This window comes from Amblyraja radiata, chromosome 25 (genome assembly GCF_010909765.2).
Source record: "Amblyraja radiata isolate CabotCenter1 chromosome 25, sAmbRad1.1.pri, whole genome shotgun sequence".
In the NCBI taxonomy this organism is placed as follows: domain Eukaryota; kingdom Metazoa; phylum Chordata; class Chondrichthyes; order Rajiformes; family Rajidae; genus Amblyraja; species Amblyraja radiata.
In genome coordinates, this window is record NC_045980.1 from 35902056 (window position 1) to 35924448 (window position 22393).

General features: G+C 47.7%; 1 protein-coding gene across 1 annotated transcript in view; it reads right to left on the reverse strand.

Annotated features, from left to right (window-relative positions):
- Positions 1–18203, reverse strand: part of atp6v0a2 (ATPase H+ transporting V0 subunit a2) — a 32586-nt gene extending 14383 nt beyond the window's left edge. Inside the window, exons 1-11 of the mRNA XM_033043870.1 lie at positions 17952–18203; positions 13110–13188; positions 9810–9907; positions 7960–8097; positions 6833–6933; positions 4047–4173; positions 3879–3961; positions 1928–2021; positions 1137–1349; positions 786–936; positions 32–171 (exon numbers count right to left, since the gene is read on the reverse strand). Of these exons, the coding sequence (XP_032899761.1) occupies positions 32–171; positions 786–936; positions 1137–1349; positions 1928–2021; positions 3879–3961; positions 4047–4173; positions 6833–6933; positions 7960–8097; positions 9810–9907; positions 13110–13188; positions 17952–18068 (1341 nt within the window). The 5' untranslated portion in view covers positions 18069–18203. The remainder of the gene's footprint in view (positions 1–31; positions 172–785; positions 937–1136; positions 1350–1927; positions 2022–3878; positions 3962–4046; positions 4174–6832; positions 6934–7959; positions 8098–9809; positions 9908–13109; positions 13189–17951) is intronic.
- Between the last annotated feature and the right edge of the window lie 4190 nt (positions 18204–22393).

Below are 22393 nucleotides of genomic sequence, written 5' to 3' on the forward strand. Positions count from 1 at the left end.
GGCGGGGGGCAGGCGGGTTCCTTGGGCTCACCTCGTTTCTCGTGCGGTGCAGTTTGTGGTTGTTTTCCGACAGCACCATCCACAAGGCAAACACGGTCATGATCAAACCATGTCCACAGTCTCCAAACATCACCGCAAACAGGAAGGGGAAGGTGACGACGGTGTAAGGACCTAATGGGAAGAAAGAACGTTACTGCAGCCGCTTCACTGACCTGCAGTGGCTGGTTATTCAAACAAGATACAGGTTCCCACCCAGAAATCATGGAATCGTACGGCAGATATGAACATTTTCAGCTCACCTTACACACGATGCCCAACTACACTCACATATACTTTATGCCAAGTACCCGCTCAGTATTGTGGCTGAGGAATTAAATGCTGCACCTGATGATGTACGCTCTGTACTGGAGATATCCCCAAGGCCATTAGAATGAATTAACAGCACAGTATTAGCCATTTCCCACAGCCGGTGCTGACAATGTTTCACCCAATCTCCCCCTCCTCTTCTCAGACCCACCGACAAACATTGCATACTGCTCCCACTCTGCACTCTGTTTCACCCTAATTCACAGATGGGTTCATTTCCATTTGATGAATCTACCGCCCTCACTCGAGTCTCTGTAAGTGAAACACCTACAGTGACCTGTAAACCCTGGACATCAGCAGCTCACGCACTCTTCCGGACAAGGAGAGGTGCTCACCGATTGCTTAAACATCTCCGTCCTGCATCATTCTTGTAACGCTTTGAGATGAGAGGTAAAGGGAGTGAAGAGAGCAGCATGTACCTGGGTTAATTTCCTGATAGTTTCCCACTCCATAAGCATCGACAATGTTTTGAAATCCAGACGTGAACTTGTTTGTGCGGATGAGAGTCGGCAGGGTGTCGGTTGTGGGTATCCGGTTCACGAACGATGGAACAGTGGCAGAGCTTTTCCTCTGGGAGAAGCAAGTAACAAAATAATTCACTGAGCATAAAATAAAGATGTCACAGCCAGAGAGAAGGGGTGAAAGAGACAGGGGTTGAGTGCAAAAGAGAACACGAGAGGAAGAGACAACAACGATTCAGGAAATACACTGAGAAAGAACAACATTTTCAGAAATTTGGAAAGAATGAACAAAAATTAAATGTCACTCACAGATCCTTCTTCCAAAGCTTGGCGAACCTTGGACAGATCAGCCACTGGGCACCAAACCTCAGCAATCAGACACTTGTTGGTGACGTCAAAACTGCAGAGGTTGAGAATGTGGTAAATGGCCTTCATCTTCTTCACCTGAACGAGCCAGGTATGGATGGACTCTGATGCCTTGAGCAACACCTGCTGCAGGTACTCCTCAGTTCTGTACAGTACCTGGAGAAACAGGTCAACAAGGCCATCGGTAAACAATGCTCCCCAACTACAAACCCTTCCTCATGCAAATAACATTATAGATATGGGGCAAACTCTGGGTTCACATACTCTCGACATGAAGGGGCAAGGTTGGAACCTGCCTACAGCCGTCCCCTCACTACATGGCGTGATGAGAGAGGGGCGCACTGTGGGAAACGCCAGGCAGAGGGTGCAACCGTGGACGATGGCCAAAAGATTCAGAATCCCTCTGGGTGAGTGCGGCACTCCTCTCACTGGTTGCGTTCATTGTGGTCATTCACCAACGTTTATCTGCTCTTTCTCCCACCTTCACAGGAAATAACCGCAGAAACTCTCATCGTAGTTTGCAGAGTTCGTCCGCAGAATCAGTAATCTGCCAACCCCCTACCCACCCTCCCACCACCATCAATGCCCCCCACCACCACCATCAATGCCCCCCCCCCCCCCCCCCCCCCATCGCAAACCCACCTCCCACCACCAACCCCCCCCCCCCCCCCCCCACCACCGCCAACCCACCCCCCCCCTCCCTCCACCGCCAACCCAGGAAAAGTGGCACTTACGGTGTGTAGGTCTTGGATTCGAGTGTTGAGGCCGGCCACGATGTCCATCCGCTCCTGGTTGGTGTTAGGGTAGGGGTACACATGGCAGTGGTAACTGCAGGTAACAGCCAATGGAACCAGGGTAAGAGCAACACACACAGTCTCACACTCACACAGTCTCACACTCAGAGTCACACACACTCACACACAGACGCACACACTCACAATCTCACACTCAGTCTCACACACACACGCACAGTCTCACACTGAGTCACACACACACCGTCGCACACTTAGTCTCACACACGAGCACAGTCTCACACAGTCTCACACACACGTGCAGTCGCAGTCTCTCTGTTTTACAAACACGCACACACAGTCTCCCACACGCACAGAGTTTCTCTCACACACACTCTCAGTCACACACAGTCTCTCTCTCTCTCTCTCTCTCTCTCTCTCTCTCACACACATACAGTCGCTCACACACACGTACACAGTCGCTCACACACAGACATCTCCTCACAACTAAATGGGGAAGAGTGGGGAGACAGTCCTTGAAGCCCACCCACCATTCAATAGTATTTTAGCTGACCCAGGGCCTGTCTGATTCCTCCCCCTCCCCCTCCCGGGTCCCAAACCCAGCTGTGCCGTGTGGTGAATAGCTCCAAAACCTACAACCATCGCACCCAGCCCTGTCACCATCCCCTCAGGACCCTCGAACTCAGTCACACCACCTCGCGTCCCCACAAACAAACCAGGTCAAGCTTCCTCCGCCTGCTCTCCCCAACAAGTCCAAGCTCTCACCCCACAACTCTACCTTGTGAATCCTCCCAACACATCTGACCTCAGACAGAGCCACTCAACCTGCACACATCAAAACCCTGGTCAATGTCAGCCATCGTCCTCACTGCTCAACCACTGTTGACCATGCCCTGCCGCCTCAGAACACAGAACAGCACAAGAAGAGGCCCTTCAGCCCACATGATCCATTCCCTGCATGTCCAGACCCAATGGCGGTGACCCCATGCAGCTGCTGCCTTTGTGGATGTGACAGGTGTGGGAGGAGCTGGAGCTGTCAGATGCGCTGAGGCAAGTAAGTGCAGTGCATGTTGTAGACAGTACATGCTGTAGCCACTGTGCTAGAGTGGTCGAGGGAGCTAATGTCCAGCTGTGGCAGGGCTGCTTTGTCCTGGACGATGTCAAGATTGATGTGCAGGAAGGAACTGCACATGCTGTTTTAAATCGAAGATAGACACAAAAAACTGAAGTAAGTCAGCGGGTCAGACAGCATCTCTGGAGAAAAGGAACAGTTGACGTTTCGCATCGAGACCCTTCCTTAGGTCTGAGGAAGGGTCTCAACCTGAAACATCCCAGAGATGCTATCTGGCTCGCTGAGTTAGTGTAGCTTTTTGTGTTTGCTTTCTGGGATCGATGCAGATCCAAGTATTCCATCCATTCCTGGCTTGGTGTTGTTGGTGTTGGTGGAAAGGCTTTGCAGTGTCAGGAGGGGACACTCATGCTTAAGTGTCAGTCTGAAGAAGGGTCTCGACCCGAAATGTCGCCTATTCCTTCTCTCCATAGATGCTGCCTCACCCGCTGAGTTCCTCCAGCATTTCTGTCTACCTTCGATTTTTCCAGCATCTGGAGTTCTTTCCTAAACATCCTTAAGTACCGATCTCTTATCTGTGAAACTGAATTCTCAACACCCCAACAAGGGCAAATCTCACCTCACCATCTAACCCAAGGTCCGGTCAGGATTTACTCTTTCAATTAGATCATCTCTCACTCTTCAAAGCTGCAGTGTACAGTCTCAGTCTGCTTAATCTCACCTTACAGAACAACAAAACAGGGCCAAAATACTAAATGAGATGAGATGGTGAATAGAAAGGACAATGGGAAAACTCAGCGACGTCCAGGGGCAAGCAGTCACCCTTCACGTGTGAGAACTCCGGGAAAGGGGTGATTTCCTTACCAGTCACATATCTTCTTCACCTTGTGGCCGATCTGCTCCCCCCAGTATGACACGAGGAACACCACCCATTTTACATTCTCCCCCTAAATGTGAAAGCATGGATCAGATCAATTTGAAGAGAGAGAGTAAACAAGGGAAGGTGCGGGTGAGCAGTGCCACAGTACTCACCGAGTCAGGATCTTCCAGAGGGATCTCTAACTCTTCGTACGTGAGGATTGTGTAACCCTTGCACACTCGCCACAGCATCCGCTCAAAGGGGCCGACCTTCCATGGGTGGATCACTCCCGCTATGAACCTGCAGGAGAAACAGCGAAGGAGGGTCATCACCCATTCTCCAGAGATACTCCCTATCCCGCTGACTTACTCCATCCAGCACTTTGTGTCAACCCAGGAGAAATATTAGTTACACGAGTTGGAAACAGACCCAGAAGCCACAGGAAGGTTAAAGCTTGTGTAGCGCTGCAGATTCTAACAGACCCATGTGGCAAGGCAGCTAAGCTTGCTTAAGTCACAGTCGCACAGCACAGAAACAGGCCCTTCGGCCCAACTTGCCCACACCGACCAACATGCTCTCTAAACCTATCCCATCTGTAGATTGGCTATTGCATGCTAGCCAATCATAGTGCTTGTTAGTTGTAGCCCTGCCTAGTGCGTGCTTTATGCTAAGAACTGGCTTACATCAGGCAGTAGATGTAGCAGCTCGGAGCTGTAACGTACTGCAGATCCTATGCTGGAAGTGCTTTCATAGAAATGTGTTGTATCTTAACGTGTGTTTGGGCCACCTTGTTACACTATCCATGTACCTGACTAAATGTTTCTTAAACGTTGTGAAACGTTGCTAATGGCTTTGCACCGACCCACCCCACCCCACCTCACCCCAGCACCACCCCATCCGAGTACCACCCCACCCCAGCAGCACCCCACCCCAGCAGCACCCCACCCCAGCACCACCCCATCCCAGCACCACCCCAGCAGCACCCCACCCCACCCCAGCAGCACCCCACCCCAGCACCAGTTAACATGCACATTCCTCTGATCTTGTCCACCCCACAATATTCCCACCCGACACCTCCTTTCCATTCTTTATATCTTCCAACTTCCCCTCAAACAGATCAATGTATCCGAGTCTGGAGAAAAATCACAACTCAAAACATCCCCTATCCATGTTCTCCAGAAATGCTGCCTGACCCACTGAGTTACTCCAGCACTTTGGAGTCCTTTTTTTGTAAATCAGCATCTGCAGTTCCTTGCGCCTATAGTGTACGTACCTCAGCCGACATGGCGAGCTCCACGCCCTCTAAAGTTGCAGTGGGGGATCTTCCAGACAGCTGGTAATAAAGGAAGGGGCACAGCTGATCCCTCCCCCCTTCCCCACCCCCAATCTTTGCACAAAGGGCATCAATTATACCGGTGCCCAAGAAGAGTAAGGTGACGTGCCTCAATGACTATCGACCAGTGGCACTGACGCCGGTGGTGATGAAGTGCTTTGAGAGGTTGATCATGGAGCAAATCAACTCCTACCTCGACAAAAACCTGGACCCACTGCAGTTCGCTTACCGCCACAACAGATCAACAGTGGATGCGATCTCGCTGGCCCTCCACTCCGCACTGGACCACTTGGACAACAAAAACTCATATGTCAGGCTGTTATTCATTGATTACAGCTCGGCATTTAACACAATCATCCCCTCCAAACTGGTTACCAAACTCGCAGAACTGGGTCTCTACGCATCCCTCTGCAACTGGACCCTCGACTTCCTCATCCACAGACCACAGTCTGTTCGTATTGGTGGAAATGTGTCAGCCTCGATAACAATCAGCACGGGAGCACCTCAAGGCTGCTTGCTCAGCCCCCTGCTGTACTCACTCTATACCCATGACTGCGTAGCAAACCACAGTGCGAACTCCATCATCAAGTTCGCTGACGACACCACTATTGTGGGGCGTATCACTGATGGGGATGAGTCAGAATACAGAAGAGAGATCGAGCAACTGTCCATATGGTGCCAGCGCAATAACCTGGCCCTCAACACCAGCAAAACCAAGGAACTGATTGTGGACTTTGGAAGGAGTAGGAGGGGGACCCACAGCCCCATTTATATCAACGGGTCGATGATTGAAAGGGTCAAGAACTTCAAATTCCTGGGTGTGCACATCTCTGAAGATCTTTCCTGGTCCGAGAACACTAACGCAATTATCAAAAAAGCTCATCAGCGCCTCTACTTCCTGAGAAGATTACGGAGAGTCGGATTGTCAAGGAAGACTCTCTCTAACTTCTACAGGTGCACAGTCGAGAGCATGCTGACCGGTTGCATCGTGGCTTGGTTCGGCAATTTGAGCGCCCTGGAGAGGAAAAGACTACAAAAAGTAGTAAACACTGCCTAGTCCATCATCGGCTCTGACCTTCCTTCCATCGAGGGGATTTATCGCAGTCGCTGCCTCAAAAAGGCTGGCAGTATCATCAAAGACCCACACCATCCTGGCCACACACTCATCTCCCTGCTACCTTCAGGTAGAAGGTACAGGAGCCTGAAGACTGCAACAACCAGGTTCAGGAATAGCTACTTCCCCACAGCCATCAGGCTATTAAACCTGGCTCGGACAAAACTCTGATTATTAATAACCACTTTCTGTTTTTTGCACTTTACCAGTTTATTTATTCATGTGTGTATATATTTATATCATGGTATATGGACACATTTATCTGTTTTGTAGTAAATGCCTACTATTTTCTGTGTGCTTAAGCAAAGCAAGAATTTCATTGTCCTATACAGGGACACATGACAATAAACTCACTTGAACTTGAACATCCCCAATCCTTTCCGCTCGTCACTTTAATTTTATTTTTCATGTATTTTGTGTTTTTATGACGATTGGCAGATCAATTCCCCCCTGGGATAAACAAAGTTCAATCGTATCGTATGGCTACTGCCAGACCCCTTGTGTTTACCTACCCGAGCTTCGCTCCAAGTCGCTGCATGTTTGTATAATCCATCAGTGGTTCTTTGTCCAAGGAAGGAAATTCTTCGTATTGAGCTTGGGACAAGAGATCGAGCTGAGGGAGAGGCAGCATGGTGACAATCTGACCAAGTAATGCCCAACAATGCTTCCCCATCACCCACACCTTGCCCCAACCAAGTACCACTCACATCCTGAAGCAAGGTTGTGCCAAGCTTTGTCCAAAGCTCAACTTAATAGTGAAAATCACCAGGTCAGCCTGCCTGTCTACCTACCACCCCACGGGCTGGACCCTGCGACCCCTGGCCAGCCCCCGTGACCCTGCCAACTGACCCCAGTGACCCCAGTCTGGACCCCTGGCCGGCCCCCGACTGCACCTGTGACCCCGCCAACTGCCTCCGTGACCCCATGGGCCCCTGCCACCCCACAAGCCATCACTATTGGAAACACTTCCCTGGCATGACTGCCGCTGCTCGTCAAGTCATAGAGGGATACAGCACAGAAACAGGCCCTTCAGCCCAACTTGCCCACACAGGCCAACATTTCCCTGATACACTAGTCCCACCTGCTTTTGGTCCATATCCCTCCAAACCTGACTATCCATGTACCTGTCTAACTGTTTCTTAAACGTTGGGATAGTCCCAGCCTCAACTACCTCCTCTGGCAGCTCGTTCCATACACCCACCACCCTTTGTGTGAAAAAGTTACTCCCTCAGATTCCTATTAAATCTTTCCCCCTTCACCTTGAACCTATGTCCCCTGGTCCTGGATTCACCCACTCAGCTCCCTGCAACATCCCCCACCAGCTCCACAGCTTAGCCGCCACCCTGTAAACCCGTTTACACACAGGCTGGAACCGCTGTCACACAGCGAAGGGCAGCAGGTAACTCAGTCAGCCGCCCAGGCGTTCCCAATAAAATGGGGCCACAGAGTGCTGTCCATTATAGAACTCAAGTCTGTGGTTCATCTCCACTACAGATGGAGAAATAATGGAATCACCCAGTTATTTCTGCTTTTATGTCAGATATGCAGCATCTCCAGACTGTTTTGATATCATTCGTTCCCCCCCCCCCCCCCCCCCCCCACCCCAATCAGGCACACTCTACACTCATCCAGCACTCACCTCTGAAGTTCTTCTCACAAAGTCCTGGGTCACTCTCAGCATGTGATTATACTCGTTAAGCTCGAGAAAGTTCCTCTTCAGAGTCTCTTTGTTCTTTGTCACCTCTCTCAGCTCTGCCTCCAGCTGCTGGAGCTGCTCCTGAAACCAAAAGACACGCACATCGTTCAGCGTACATGTTAAACTACCCGACGCCACCAGCCAGATAATCTAACAACTGGGCAGCTGAACAAAACAGAAAACACTCAGCAGGTCAGACTGCATCTGTGGGAAGAATTGAGGTGAGAGAGCTGAAACATCAGCTGGGTTTCTCTTCCAGTAGATGCTGCCTGATTTTCTGCTTTAATTTGAACAAGCACCTTCCTGCACACTGTCTCCCCTCACCCTCTGTTCTACTGAATGTCCCAGCTTTTCCAATCATACGTCGTGGCTACATTTCCCAGTCTGGCAATATCCTGAAACCTCATCAGTGGCCTTCCCGGGCAATCACATCTTTTCTTCACATAGACTGAAAGTAGTACTGAAGTTGTTGTTATATTTTCACAGTTTGACCACAGTCTCCTTGCTTTTGCATTCTATGCTGCAGCAAATGAAGCAAAAAGCATTTATTTGCCTTTTGCCTTGTTCTGACATTGTTAACTACTTCTGGACAACCACTTCAAGTTCTTTTTGATCCCCACATTTCTTCATATTCCCTCATTTGGCTACTTGCCCAAACACATTAACTCAATGGAAAAGGAGGAGGTTAGCAAACAGGTACAGCAAGGTAGGTGGGAATGTAGTCTCACCATAAACTCTCTACCCCGAGCAGTTAATGGCAAGGTTCCAAAAGCCGTTCTAATGACCTGTCCCACATGCATGTTAAGTCCAGAGGTACAAGAATTGTCCCTCCAGATGAGTATTTTCAGTGCCATTGGCACTGGGTAGTTTCACCACAATGGAATACGGTCAAGAAAAGGAATTGACCAGAGAATAAGAAAGCCCGCGAGGGAGAAGGACAGAAGGGTCAGGGCTGCTGTGGATTCAACCATGCGACAGTGCTGCTGATGATAACCGACAGCCTGCCTGCTACATGTTGCTGCATGTACTTTCAACTGCAGTGTACTGTACTGGGTAATGGATCAGTGGGTCCAGGCATGGGTTTATGCCACAATTTAATTTAGATTAGTATGGAGATACAGCGTGGAAACAGGCCCTTCAGCCCACCGACCAGCGACCCCCACACATTAACACCATCCTACACACACTAGGGACAATTTACAATTATACCAAGCCAATTAACCTACAAACCTGCACATCTTCGGAGTGTGGGAGGAAATGGAAGATCTGGGATAAAAACCCATGGGGTCACAGGGCGAAGGTACAAACTTCATAGACAGCACCCGTGGTCGGGGTCGAACCTGCTTCTCCGGGACATCAGCGTTGTGAGGCAGCAACTCTACGCTGCATCATTGTGCTGCCCTTTAATTCCCCAGTCAGTAAACTTTGTTGACAAACCAAAATAGAGTACACATTGAGGATTAAACAACGGCCTTTCATCAGTTGCAGCTGTATCCTGGAAGCTGGCTGTTAAAGGTGCAGGTTTATGATTGCCACGTGTATTGAGGTATAGTGGATGCTATCCAAACAGATTAGATATCCCATCTGTTTATGTACAATAGGTGGAGCAAAGGGAAAGATACAGCGGGAACTGTGACTAGAATCATCAGTGGAGCTATGAGGATGAGAGCCACCCTCTATCACAGCCCGGGTTCAACGGCAGTAAGCAAAGCAAGGACAAAAGATGGTGTAAACTTCACACTGAATCGACACAGCCACAGAGCGCATGGTCTCCAATGGGAGAAAGAACTAACTTGTATTTTTAAGACATGTTTTGGCAGCGGGGCGACGGGATTCACTTCACTGTCCAGCAGAGAGATATCTGCCCTTTTAATTTCCTGCAGCAGGTAACCTGAAACACAAAATAAATCCACGTTACCATAAGAAGAGCGGTGTGGAGCAGGTGAAACACGGCATCTTGGAGGGGTGGGGTACAGGGCTGCCCCGTGCAGCCATGGGGTTCAGGGTTGGAGACGGGGAGACGGGGGGCAGTGGGAGGGGGAGGGGGGGAGGGGGAGGGGGAAGGGCAGGGGGGGTAGGTCAGCACAAGTCTACTCTCCAGCAGCGGTGCAGTGGGGCGTATGGGCTGACTCACACCGCTGCTACTGGAGCTGGAGTTGTGTGAGCATGGGGCTGGTCTCACTGTGATGGCACGGCAGCAACGTCTGCTTAACTGCCCGCCCATGATGCACCCGGATCTGCTGCACTCTCTCCACGTTGAGCCCATTTCACACGGACATCCCGTGGATTTGTCTTTAGTATCAGAGGCACAGATGCATCAATTCCTCTCGACACACTGAGCTCCCTGCTGGACATTCATCTCACTCATCCATTTGCCGTGCTGTTGTGGTTTTCTGCTGACGTGGGGTGGATAAACCAAGCTTGATGTTCCTGCTATATATATGTATGTATATATAATAACCACTAATATGCATTGTGAATCTGTTCAATCAGTTTAGTGTCTGGCCACCTGCTCACATGCAGAGTGCACGTCATTCCATTAGTTACGAAGGAAAAGAAAGCTGCATATCAAAGCAAAGTGGCTGCCCCATGGAATCGTGCATTCGCTGCAACACCACTGCATGACCAGGGAGGAACAAATCCCATGTTCAGATTAAGCAGGAAATAGAAATGTCCTTTCATAATCGATTCCAAACCACGGCAGCAGAACAAAGCCTCAGTGTTCAAGGGACATCCGTTCCCTTGCGATCCTGTTCCACCACAAATTCAAAATTAGAAATGAAAGAACCAAGTGTTCAAATCAGAGAAAGAGCTGCTTTCCAATCCCACAGCATTTGGGAGCAGTTCAAACAAGAGGCACAGCAGGAAAAGCAAACCATCTGACAGTGAGGCCCAGCTCCTCGGTGAGGCCCAGCTCCTCGGTGAGGCTGGGTACTGAGTGGCCAACAGGGTCTCAGGTTCCATCCCTGTAAACACCACCTTACAAAAGCCTGAGATACAGGAGCAACTACTCTGCACCACAAGCACCTTCACCAATCATCATTGATCCTCTGCTTGGTCTACACTCTGGGAACTGGCTCTGCGTATCTCGATGCACGAGATCCTCAGCTTCCTCATCAACAGTACACATAGATAATGGCACTTCTTACCCGATAACCATTGGCTGTGGTGCTCAGCCCCTGGTCCACTCTATTCCCATGACTGGTGCTCAGCCCTCTGGTCCACTCTATGCCCATGACTGTGGCCAGACACAGTCCTAACTCCACCTTTAAATTTGCCAACAACACCATCATCGGGAAGAAGGCACTGGAGTGTGAAAGCAACGAACTCCAGGTTCAGGACTAGCTTCTTCCTGACAACCACCAGGCTCTGGAATTCTCCAAATACTAACTAAACAATGATCTATAAACTGAGACAGACACAGGCTCGAGTCACTCAGTGGGTCATGATGCATTGCTGGAAAACATGGCATTTGGGATTGGGACACTTCTTCAGAAGTCACCTATCCATGTTCTCCACAGATGCTGCCTGGCCCGCTGAGTTTCTCCAGCACTTTGTGTCTTTTTATTAAACCAGCATCTGCAGTTTCTTGGAAGTATAAACTGTCTTGTCTGCACTAAGGACTTTGGGCTTTTTGCAATAATATAATGGTTTTATGTATTGATTTTTATTGTATTACCTGTCAGTCCTGGCCTGTGGTGCTGATGCAAGTAAGAATTTAATTGCTCCATTCTCGATACCTTAGAAAATGAAACACCCTGGTCTTCATCTGCTGCACTGTGACAGTGACCAGTGACCAGCGACCAGTGACCAGTGACAGTGACCAGTGACAGTGACCGTGACCAGTGACCAGTGACCAGTGACAGTGACCAGTGACCAGTGACAGTGACCAGTGACCAGTGACCAGTTACCAGTGACAGTGACCAGTGACCAGTGACCGTGACCAGTGACAGTGACCAGTGACCGTGACCAGTGACTGTGACCAGTGACAGTGACCAGTGACTGTGACCAGTGACCAGTGACAGTGACTGTGACCAGTGACCAGTGACCAGTGACAGTGACCAGTGACAGTGACCAGTGACCAGTGACAGTGACCAGTGACCAGTGACCAGTGACCAGTGACCAGTGACAGTGACCAGTGACCAGTGACCAGTGACAGTGACCAGTGACCAGTGACCAGTGACCAGTGACCGTGACCAGTGACCAGTGACCAGTGACCAGTGACCAGTGACCAGTGACTGTGACCAGTGACCAGTGACCAGTGACCAGTGACTGTGACCAGTGACAGTGACCAGTGACAGTGACCAGTGACAGTGACCAGTGACCAGTGACCAGTGACCGTGACCAGTGACTGTGACCAGTGACAGTGACCAGTGACTGTGACCAGTGACCAGTGACCGGTGACTGTGACCAGTGACTGTGACCGGTGACAGTGACCAGTGACTGTGACAGTGACCAGTGACTGTGACCAGTGACTGTGACCAGTGACAGTGACAGTGACCAGTGACCGGTGACTGTGACCGGTGACAGTGACCAGTGACTGTGACCAGTGACAGTGACAGTGACCAGTGACTGTGACCCGTGACCGGTGACTGTGACCGGTGACAGTGACCAGTGACTGTGACCAGTGACAGTGACAGTGACCAGTGACTGTGACCCGTGACCGGTGACTGTGACCGGTGACAGTGACCAGTGACTGTGACAGTGACCAGTGACAGTGACCAGTGACTGTGACCAGTGACCAGTGACCCGTGACCGGTGACAGTGACAGTGACCAGTGACAGTGACCCGTGACAGTGACCCGTGACTGTGACCCGTGACTATGACCCGTGACTGTGACCCGTGACCAGTGACCAGTGCGTGCCATATCCCAGATACGCTGACAATATTTGCCAAGGCTTCCTCAACAGCACCCGTCTCATCTGCCAACTACAAAGACCAGGGCAGATAACTCACATGCAACTATGACTTGGAAAGATAATCGCCATTCACACAGGAACACACACTCATCCCTGAGGATGAAGGAAGGAGAGTGGGGGAAGAGTTGAAGGTGGGGAGGCAATGAAAGCTGACAGCAGGTGTGACGAACCTACCTAGAGTCTTCTCCATTTCCTCACATCTCCTCATCTCAGTGACAAACTTGCGCTGAAACGTAGTCACACTAGGGTTCAGCTGGAGGAGCAAAAACATCAATGAAATAAAATGAGTCCAATGTACAGATGCTTCATGTGAACTGTGAACTTTATTGCATCCTGGCAATAAACTAATAATGGCAATAAATTAGATGGCTATAAACTAATCTGCAATAAGAATTCTACTCTTCATAAAACATTTGAATAGTCAGTTTTATTTTCTCATCATTTCCTAAAGATGATGTTAGCATTACCAAGCAGCCGGGCTGGTGAGGAAGGTGAGTGTCATAGACCACTCTTCAACATTCACAAGGTATAGTCCAACTGTAGCACGGGGGCACTCTGTTCTGGTGAAACAGACTGAAGCTCCCACTACAGAGCAAACTGCTGCAACCATGGACACTCCACACCACACCATGTGCCTTGACCTCTCTCCATAAAACACGGTTTACAAAGGTCACTGCACGCAGAGTCTGAGTGACACTAACACAAAGAACAGGACACTAAATGAGAAAAGGTACGAGCTCGGGCAACTTACGACAGGCACAAAATGCTGGAGTACTCAGCGGGACAGGCAGCATCTCTGGAAAGAAGGAATTGGTGACATATCGGATCGAGACCCTTCTCCAGACTGATGTCAGGGAGGAGGGCGATACATACAGTGCCCTCCATAATGTTTGAGACAAAAACCCATCATTTATTTATTTGCCTCTGTATTCCACAATTTGAGATTTGTTATGGAAAAAAATCACATGTGATTAAAGTGCACATTGTCAGATTTTATTAAAGGCCATTTTTATACATTTTGGTTTCACCATGTATAAATTACAGCAGTACTCCACAATTTGAGATTTTTTAAATTTCAAATCTCAAATTGTGGAGCACAGGGGCAAAAAAAAAAAATGATGGGTCTTGGTCCCAATCATTATGGAGGGCACTGTAGATAAGGAAGTGTAAGGTGTGAAAACAGGACAAACGAAATGGAGATAAATGAATAGATCATTGTTAGATGAGAGAAGGTAACAACCAAGCAGAGATAAAATGTAGTCGGAGACAGTAATACTGATGGGAGAACTGGGAAGTGAGAAGAATGTAGAGAGAGGGAAAGCAAGGGCTACTTGAAGTTAGAGAAGTCAATGTTCAAACCGCCGGGATGTTAGCTGCCCAAGCAAAATATGAGATGCTGCTCCTCCAATTTGCACTGGGCCTCACTCTGACAATGGAGGAGGCCCAGGACAGAAAGGTCAGTGTGGGAATGGGAGTTAAAGTGTTTAGCACAGGCAACTTGTTCTGGCAAGGATGCAACCAAATGTAACATGGAAGGAATCCTGGATGTGGAGATTTGTACAAGGAGATAAGAGAAAGCATACAGCAGGTGCTGCCCATCGGAAGTAGATATGGGGAGGTGCTTAAAATGGAAATTTGGCAGGCAGGTGCAGTCACAAAATATCGCTGGCAGACAGAACCAAGGTAAATCCAATGACGTTTTATAAACTGTATTAAGGACAAAGTACTAGCAGGGAAGCAGCAAGGTCCATTATGGACAACAGGGGCAATCTGTGCATGAAGCCAGAAGGTACTAAATAAATACTTTTCATTAGTTGATAATTTATGAATAGCATAATTGATGATGCTTTTTGGGGTGGAAGATTGCAACCTTCACGTGGTCCGCCCTGTTTTGACGAATGCAATCAACCCGGCGTGCACAATCAAATAAGATCAAATAGAACAAGTTGTCCTACAACTTTAGGCTGTGCACACCATATGCAAGAAGAAGAAAAAGAAGAAGAAGTAGATGATGCTTTTTGTGTTACAGGCACTCCCTGACATAGCAATCTTACCTGCACCAAACACTACCCACTTTTAATCACATGCACACAATAAAAACATGCATGGTGAAACCCTCACAGTGATCAACACATACGTGGCATTTGGCATCTCATACATTTTGGCTCCAAGCACTCAGTTAAAGTGTTGTTTCTGACTTTTTAAACAATGGTTATTTACACAGAGAGTGGTGAATCTGTGGAATTCTCTGCCACAGAAGGTAGTTGAGGCCAGTTCATTTGCTATATTTAAGAGGGAGTTAGATGTGGCCCTTGTGGCTAAAGGGATCAGGGGGTATGGAGAGAAGGCAGGGATGGGATACTGAGTTGGATGATCAGCCATGATCATATTGAATGGCGGTGCCGGCTCGTAGGGCCGAATGGCCTACTCCTGCACCTATTGTCTATGTTTCTATGGTTTCCAACACCAGACCATCCTGCCCCCTGATCCTAGCTCCAGGCCCCTGATCCCAACTCCAGGACAATTTGACAAGTAGTCATGAGCACAACACAAGGCCACACTCACTGAGCTGGAGTTAGTCAGTCAGTGAGCTTGGATTTTCCACTGAGACCTCACACCAGTAACGTTTAGGTTTATTATTGTAAACTGTATTGAGGTACATTGAAAAGCTTTGCATGCTATCCAAACAGATCAGACCAAAGATACGGAGTGCAGAATATAGTTCTCAGCATTGTAGAGCATCAGTTCCACAGACAAAGTCCACTGTCTGCAACGGGGTAGAGGTGAATTAGACAGTTATGTGGTCATTGATGGTCAGGTTCACTGCAAGTAAAAGGGGCCAGCACCTTGTCAACTGGAGCAGCATTAAGGTTTGGGTAATGTTGATTACATAAGCAACTACTGTAGTGATGGAAAAGACAGTCGATTAAACACAACTACCAGTCTGGCCAGATAGGCTGCATCTCAGAGTACTTAAGGAAGTAGCCCCAGAAATAGTGGATGCATTAGTGATAATTTTTCAAAACTCTTTAGATTCTGGAGTAGTTCCTGAGGATTGGAGGGTAGCTAATGTAACCCCACTTTTTAAAAAGGGAGGGAGAGAGAAAATGGGGAATTACAGACCAGTTAGTCTAACGTCGGTAGTGGGGAAACCGCTAGAATTAGTTATTAAAGATGGGATAGCAACACATTTGGAAAGTGGTGAAATCATTGGACAAAGTCAACATGGATTTATGAAAGGTAAATCATGTCTGACGAATCTTATAGAATTTTTCGAGGATGTAACTAGTAGAGTGGATAAGGGAGAACCAGTGGATGTGTTATATCTGGACTTTCAGAAGGCTTTCGACAAGGTCCCACATAAGAGATTAGTAGACAAACTTAAAGCACACGGTATTGGGGGTTCAGTATTGATGTGGATAGAGAACTGGCTGGCAGACAGGAAGCAAAGAGTAGGAGTAAACCTTTTCACAATGGAAGGCAGTGACTAGTGGGGTATCGCAAGGCTCAGTGCTGGGACCCCAGCTATTTAAGATATATATTAATGATTTGGACGAGGGAATTGAATGCAACATCTCCAAATTTGCGGATGACACAAAGCTGGGGGGCAGTGTTAGCTGTGTGGAGGATGCTAGGAGGTTGCAAGGTGACTTCGATAGGCTGGGTGAGTGGGCAAATGCATGACAGATGCAGTATAATGTGGATAAATGTGAGGTTATCCACTTTGGTGGCAAAAACAGAAAAGTAGACTATTATCTGAATGGTGGCCGATTAGGAAAGGGGGAGATGCAACGAGACCTGGGTGTCATGGTGCACCATCATTAAAAGTAGGCATGCAGGTCGCAGCAGGCAGTGAAGAAGGCGAATGGTATGTATCCTTGGTGGGACCACACCTGGAGTATTGCGTACAGATTTGGTCTCCTAATCTGAGGAAGGACATTCTTGCCATAGAGGGAGTACAAAGAAGGTTCACCAGATTGATTCCTGGGATGTCAGGACTTTCATATGAAGAAAGACTGGATAGACTCGGTTTGTACTCGCTAGAATTTAGAAGATTGAGGGGGGATCTTATAGAAACTTACAAAATTCTTAAGGGGTTGGACAGGCTAGATGCAGGAAGATTGTTCCCGATGTTGGGGAAGTCCAGAACAAGGGGTCACAGTTTAAGGATAAGGGGGAAATCTTTTAGGACCGAGATGAGAAAAACATTTTTCACACAGTGAAATCTGTGAATTCAATTCACGGTGAATCTGTGGAATTCTCTGCCACAGAAGGTAGTTGAGGCCAGTTCATTGGCTATATTTAAGAGGGAGTTAGATGTGGCCCTTGTGGCTAAAGGGATCAGGGGGTATGGAGAGAAGGCAGGTACAAGATACTGAGTTGGATGATCAGCCATGATCATATTGAATGGCGGTGCAGGCTCGAAGGGCCGAATGGCCTACTTCTGCACCTATTTTCTATGTTTCTATGTTTCTATGTCTGAAGAAGGGTCTCGACCTGAAAGTCACCCATTCCTTCTCTCCAGAGATGCTGCCTGTCCCGCTGAGTTACTCCAGCATTTTGTGACTGAGTGTACATTAACTGGATTACCAGTTTCTCCTAACCAGGAAGCAGGACAAATAATTACCGGGATCCCCCGCTTTTTACATTTCGGTTACTAGTTACGAGGTTAGGGTCGTTTCGGCTGGTTGGTTGACAACGCGCTGCTAGTTCGTGAGAGTGAGAGGAGAGACTAGGGGCTGAGGGCCGGGACCTGGGGTCGGGGGTAGTGATTAGGGCCAGGGAGGAGAAGGGGTCAGAACCAGGGGGCCGGAGATCAGGGCCCGGGGCCAGTGGCAGGGTCTGGGGCGAGGGGGCCGGTGATCAAGAGCCGTGGGGCTAGGGAGCAGGGATCGGGGGCCGCGGCCAGTGACAGGGCCGGGAGCCTGTGGGCGTCGTGGGCCGGGACCGGGGACCAGGGAGGGCCGGAGATCAGGGCCCGCGGCCTGTGACTGGCGTCAGGGCCCGGACACTCACGTCGCGGAACTCCACCAGGCCGGCCTCCCCCAGCTCGCTGACACAGTCGTAGGCCGAGGCGGCCTGCAGGAAGAGCTGGGCCAGGCACATCTCCTCGCTGCGGAACACCGACTCCATCCTCGCTCAGCACCGCGCCCCAGCCGGCTCCGGCCCCAGTTCCCGGTCCCGGTCCCGCGTCCACAGGCCCTGTCGGCGGCACCGGCTCCAGCTCCAGCTCCGCCCCCCGGTGACGGACAGACCGCAGACCCGCCCCCACAGCTGCCCCGCCCCCCGTGACTAACATGTCACTGTCCCGCCCCATCCAAGACGGACAGGCCGCTGCCACGCCCCCAGTGACTGACATGCCACAGCTCCGGCCCCACAGCTGCCCCGCCCCCCCCGCGACTGACATGTCATTGCCCCGCCTCCATCCGTGACGGACAGGTCTCTGTCCCGCCCCTATAACTGCCCCGCCCCCGGACAGACCACAACTCCGCCCCCACCCCCCGTGACGAACACCTTTCTTCAGACAGCCCGTTTCCTTTATCATCGTGCCTCTCCTGCATATCTTTCATTCATCTCTCTCTCTCTCTCTCGTTTCCCTTTCCCGTGACTTTCAGACTGAAGAAGGGTCTTGACCTGAAACGTCACCCATTCCTTCTCTCCAGGGATGCTGCCTGTCCCGCTGAGTTACTCCAGCTTTCTGTATCTGCCTAGCCAGACTGTATGATGGACAATCAGAGAGACCAACTCCCGGCCCAGTTCTACCTCTGCCTCTGCCGCAGTGGCGTGCAGACCTTCCCGTGCTCTGATTAAAGGGTGCAAGTCTAACTCTATCTCCATTACGCGGTTGCCGGAGTTTAATTTAGAGATACTGCCAAATATTTCCGCCCTCGCGTATGCTTGGCAGGTGGTGACCCACTGATAGACAGTTGGATGGGATGTATGAATGGTTTAAAAGCTAATGCAGCTTGTTTAATCATACTGGGATTTTCTATAAATACAAGACTTCTTAGGAACACAACTATCGCATTACAACAAACTGGTTATAATTGAATAGGAAAGAACTGTAGATACTGGTTTCAATTGAAAGGTAGACACAAACCGCGTGTGTCTACCCTGGCAATAATTGAGCATCTCTGAATGTTGTACAGAAATATCTTACAATAAAAGCAAACATAGTCCAGTCAAGTGTTTGTTGTCATAGATCCAGAAACAATGCTTGATCACCTACATTTCCTGCAGGATAACGTTCAGCTTTATTATTTGTTCCCAGATCCTTGTCATTAACATCTTTCAATTTCTCACCCTTTAAATAGTAAACTCTACCTATGTTTTTCATCTGACATGGATGTGTCACTTTTTTCCACTTTATATTCGATCTGCCTCACCTTAAGCTGCTTCTATTATCCCAAGCACTTCCTCCTAGACAACACTGCCACCTAGCTTTGTATCGTCAGAAAGCTTAGATGCATTTGAACTGTGAACGTCACCTTACTCTTCCCTAATTCTCAAATCTATGCCCAATGTGTAATCCTCTCTCATCTCCATGGATATCCATTTTTCACATTGGCTTGCAACAAATGTTTTTCGCTGTATCTCGGTACACATGACAATAAACTAAACTGATTGGCAGCAAAGCCTTCAGTTATCAAGCTTAAAGTCTGGAGTTTCCTCCCTAAATCTCTGCATTTCTTTCCTCCTTCAAACTCTTCCTTGAGCAGGCCTATTGGTCTCCATGCTGCCACCTGGAAGTTGGGTATCAGGCCCAATCTACATCTTAGGGCAAAAGTGGAGATTTAAACTTTAGATAGAGACACAGCATGGCGACAGGCCCTTCGGCCCACATAGTCTGCACCAACCAGTGATCACCCTGTACACTACACATTAGGGACAATTTACAGAAGCCAATTAACCTATAAACCTGTATGTCTTTGGCGTGCGGGTGGAAGCCGGAGTACCCAGAGGAAACCCACACGGTGCAAACTCCGTACAGACAGCACCCATAGCCAGGATCGAACCCGGTTCTCTGGCAGTGTGAGGCAGCAACACTGCTATTGCCACTGTGTCACCTCAAGAGCTTCAAGTTCCTCGGCGTAAATATCACCAATCGGTCCTGGTCCAACCACATTGATGAGACGGCCAAGAAAGCACAGCAACTTTCTCAGAAGATGAAGGAAATTTAGCGTGTCACCAATGGCTTTCATCAATTTCTACAAATGCACCGTTATGAAGCATCTTAGCTTAGTTTGGCAACAGTTCTACAAGGACCACACAGCCCAGTCCATCCCACAAACCAGCCTCCCCTCCCCAATCAACTCCACACACACTTCATGCAAGGGATATGGGGAAAAAGCCAGAACGAGGTACTGATTTTGGATGATCAGCAATGATCATATTGAATGGCGGCTGTAGCTCGAAGGGCCAAATGGCCTATTCCTGCATCTATTTTCTATGTTTCTGCCTCAGGAAAGCAGTCCATATCTTTTTAATTTTTTTTATTAGAAGCAAATGTACAAAAATAGAACCAACGGCATATAACATTTTAGAGTTATTGTACAGCTTCAATTTTAACTTTTTAGCTATGAAAAGAAAGGAGATAAAGCGAGAAAGAGAAAAAGTGAGATGTGCAAAGATAGGCTACCAAAGTAGTGTAGCCAAAGAGTGAATAAAAGAAAGAAAGAAGAGAGGAATAGAAAAAAAATAAAAGGACAAAAGAAAAAAGGAGAAAAAAGTGGTGATATACCTGCCTTTCATCCTTCCCCACCCACCTCACCCAGCCCGTAATTAGATTTAAATCCACAATTGTGTTGCACCATACTATCCTTGTAATAAATCAATGAATGGTGTCCATGTCTTGGAAAAATGATCTGGTTTTTCTGCCATGACAAGTCTAATATTTTCAAGATGTAGTGACTCGGACATGTTTATAATCCACATCTTAAGAGTAGGGACTGATGTATGTTTCCAAAATTTAAGTATTAGTTTTTTCGCCGTTATCAGGCCATAATTAAGGAAACGTCTTTGAAATAGTGATAGCTCAGAACAGGCTTCTGAAGTACCTAGAGTGATTAGTTCCATGTCGGGATCCAATTTTATATTTAGTGTTTTTGAAATTTTTTCAAAAATTCCTCTCCAGAAATTATGTGACTTTATACAAGAGGCAAAGGAATGTGTTATAGTTGCTTCCTGAAGAAGACATTTATCGCAAATAGGAGATACATTTGGAAAGATCTTATTCAGTTTAGACTTTGAATAATAGAGTCTGTGTCGTATTTTAAAATGAATTAACAAATGCCTAACTTTAAGGGAATAGTTGTGTATAGATAGGTTTTCCTCCCATCTGTCTTTTAAATTTTTTAGGCCAAGCTCATCTTCCCAAGCTCTTCTAATTACTTCTGACGATAGGGTTTCTATATTTAAAAAGGTGTTATACTTTTAATGCAAGACAAGTCTAATATTTTCATGATACTAACTTGTTTGAATCAGTTTCTATTCATGCATTCGTCTAGTGTGTCTGGCAACATAGATTGATAATCTTGGATATACGATTTCAGATAGTCTCGTATTTGAAGGTATCTAAAATATTGACTACCTTTCAGATGATATTTCGACTGCAATTCTTGAAATGAGAGAAGAGTTCCCATCTCATAAAGATCTCTGAGTTTTTTAATTCTTAATCTTTCCCAATGTGTGAACCTTTTGTCTAAGAACCTTGAACCAAGGGTTGTTGGCAATTGGTAAGAGAAGAGATAAAATTCTCAGTTTAAGGGTTGACTTCACTTGTTTCCAGATTCGTAGGGTACTGTGGATAATTGGATTTTTCTCATATAGTGTTTTCTTCAAATTTATTGGAGAGAGAAGAAACGCGCCTTTAAAGGTTCAAAGGTTGATTTATTGTCACATACACCTAGATGTAGTGAAATTCTTTTTGCCAATGCAGCACATAAAAAAGAATACAAACATAACAATAATAAATAGGCGAGCAATCCTCTCTCTCCATATTAACCATTTTACCTGTTGGCATGTGTTGTCCATCCAATAGATTACGTTTTTAATATTCGTAGCCCAATAAAAAATTGGGGAGAGCCAGTCCGCCAATTTCTTTGGTTTACATAGATGTCGTTTATGGATTCTATGTGTTTTATAATCCCAAATAAAGTTTGTGATCAGAGAGCCAAGTTTATTTAAAAAAAATTAGGAAGATAAATCAGTATTGATTGAAATAAGTACAGGATTTGTGGAAGGAAGATCATCTTTATGGCATTTATTCTGCCTATGAGAGACATATAGCAATTTTATCCATGAAATAAAATTTTCTCCCAACTGGAATTTTTGCAATACTGTAAAAAGATATTTCCATTCTACTTGGTCAAATGCTTTTTCTGCGTCTAATTAAATAATTGATGTATTCTTTTATCGTTCTATGTGAATACATTATATTAAACAGGCGTCTCAAATTG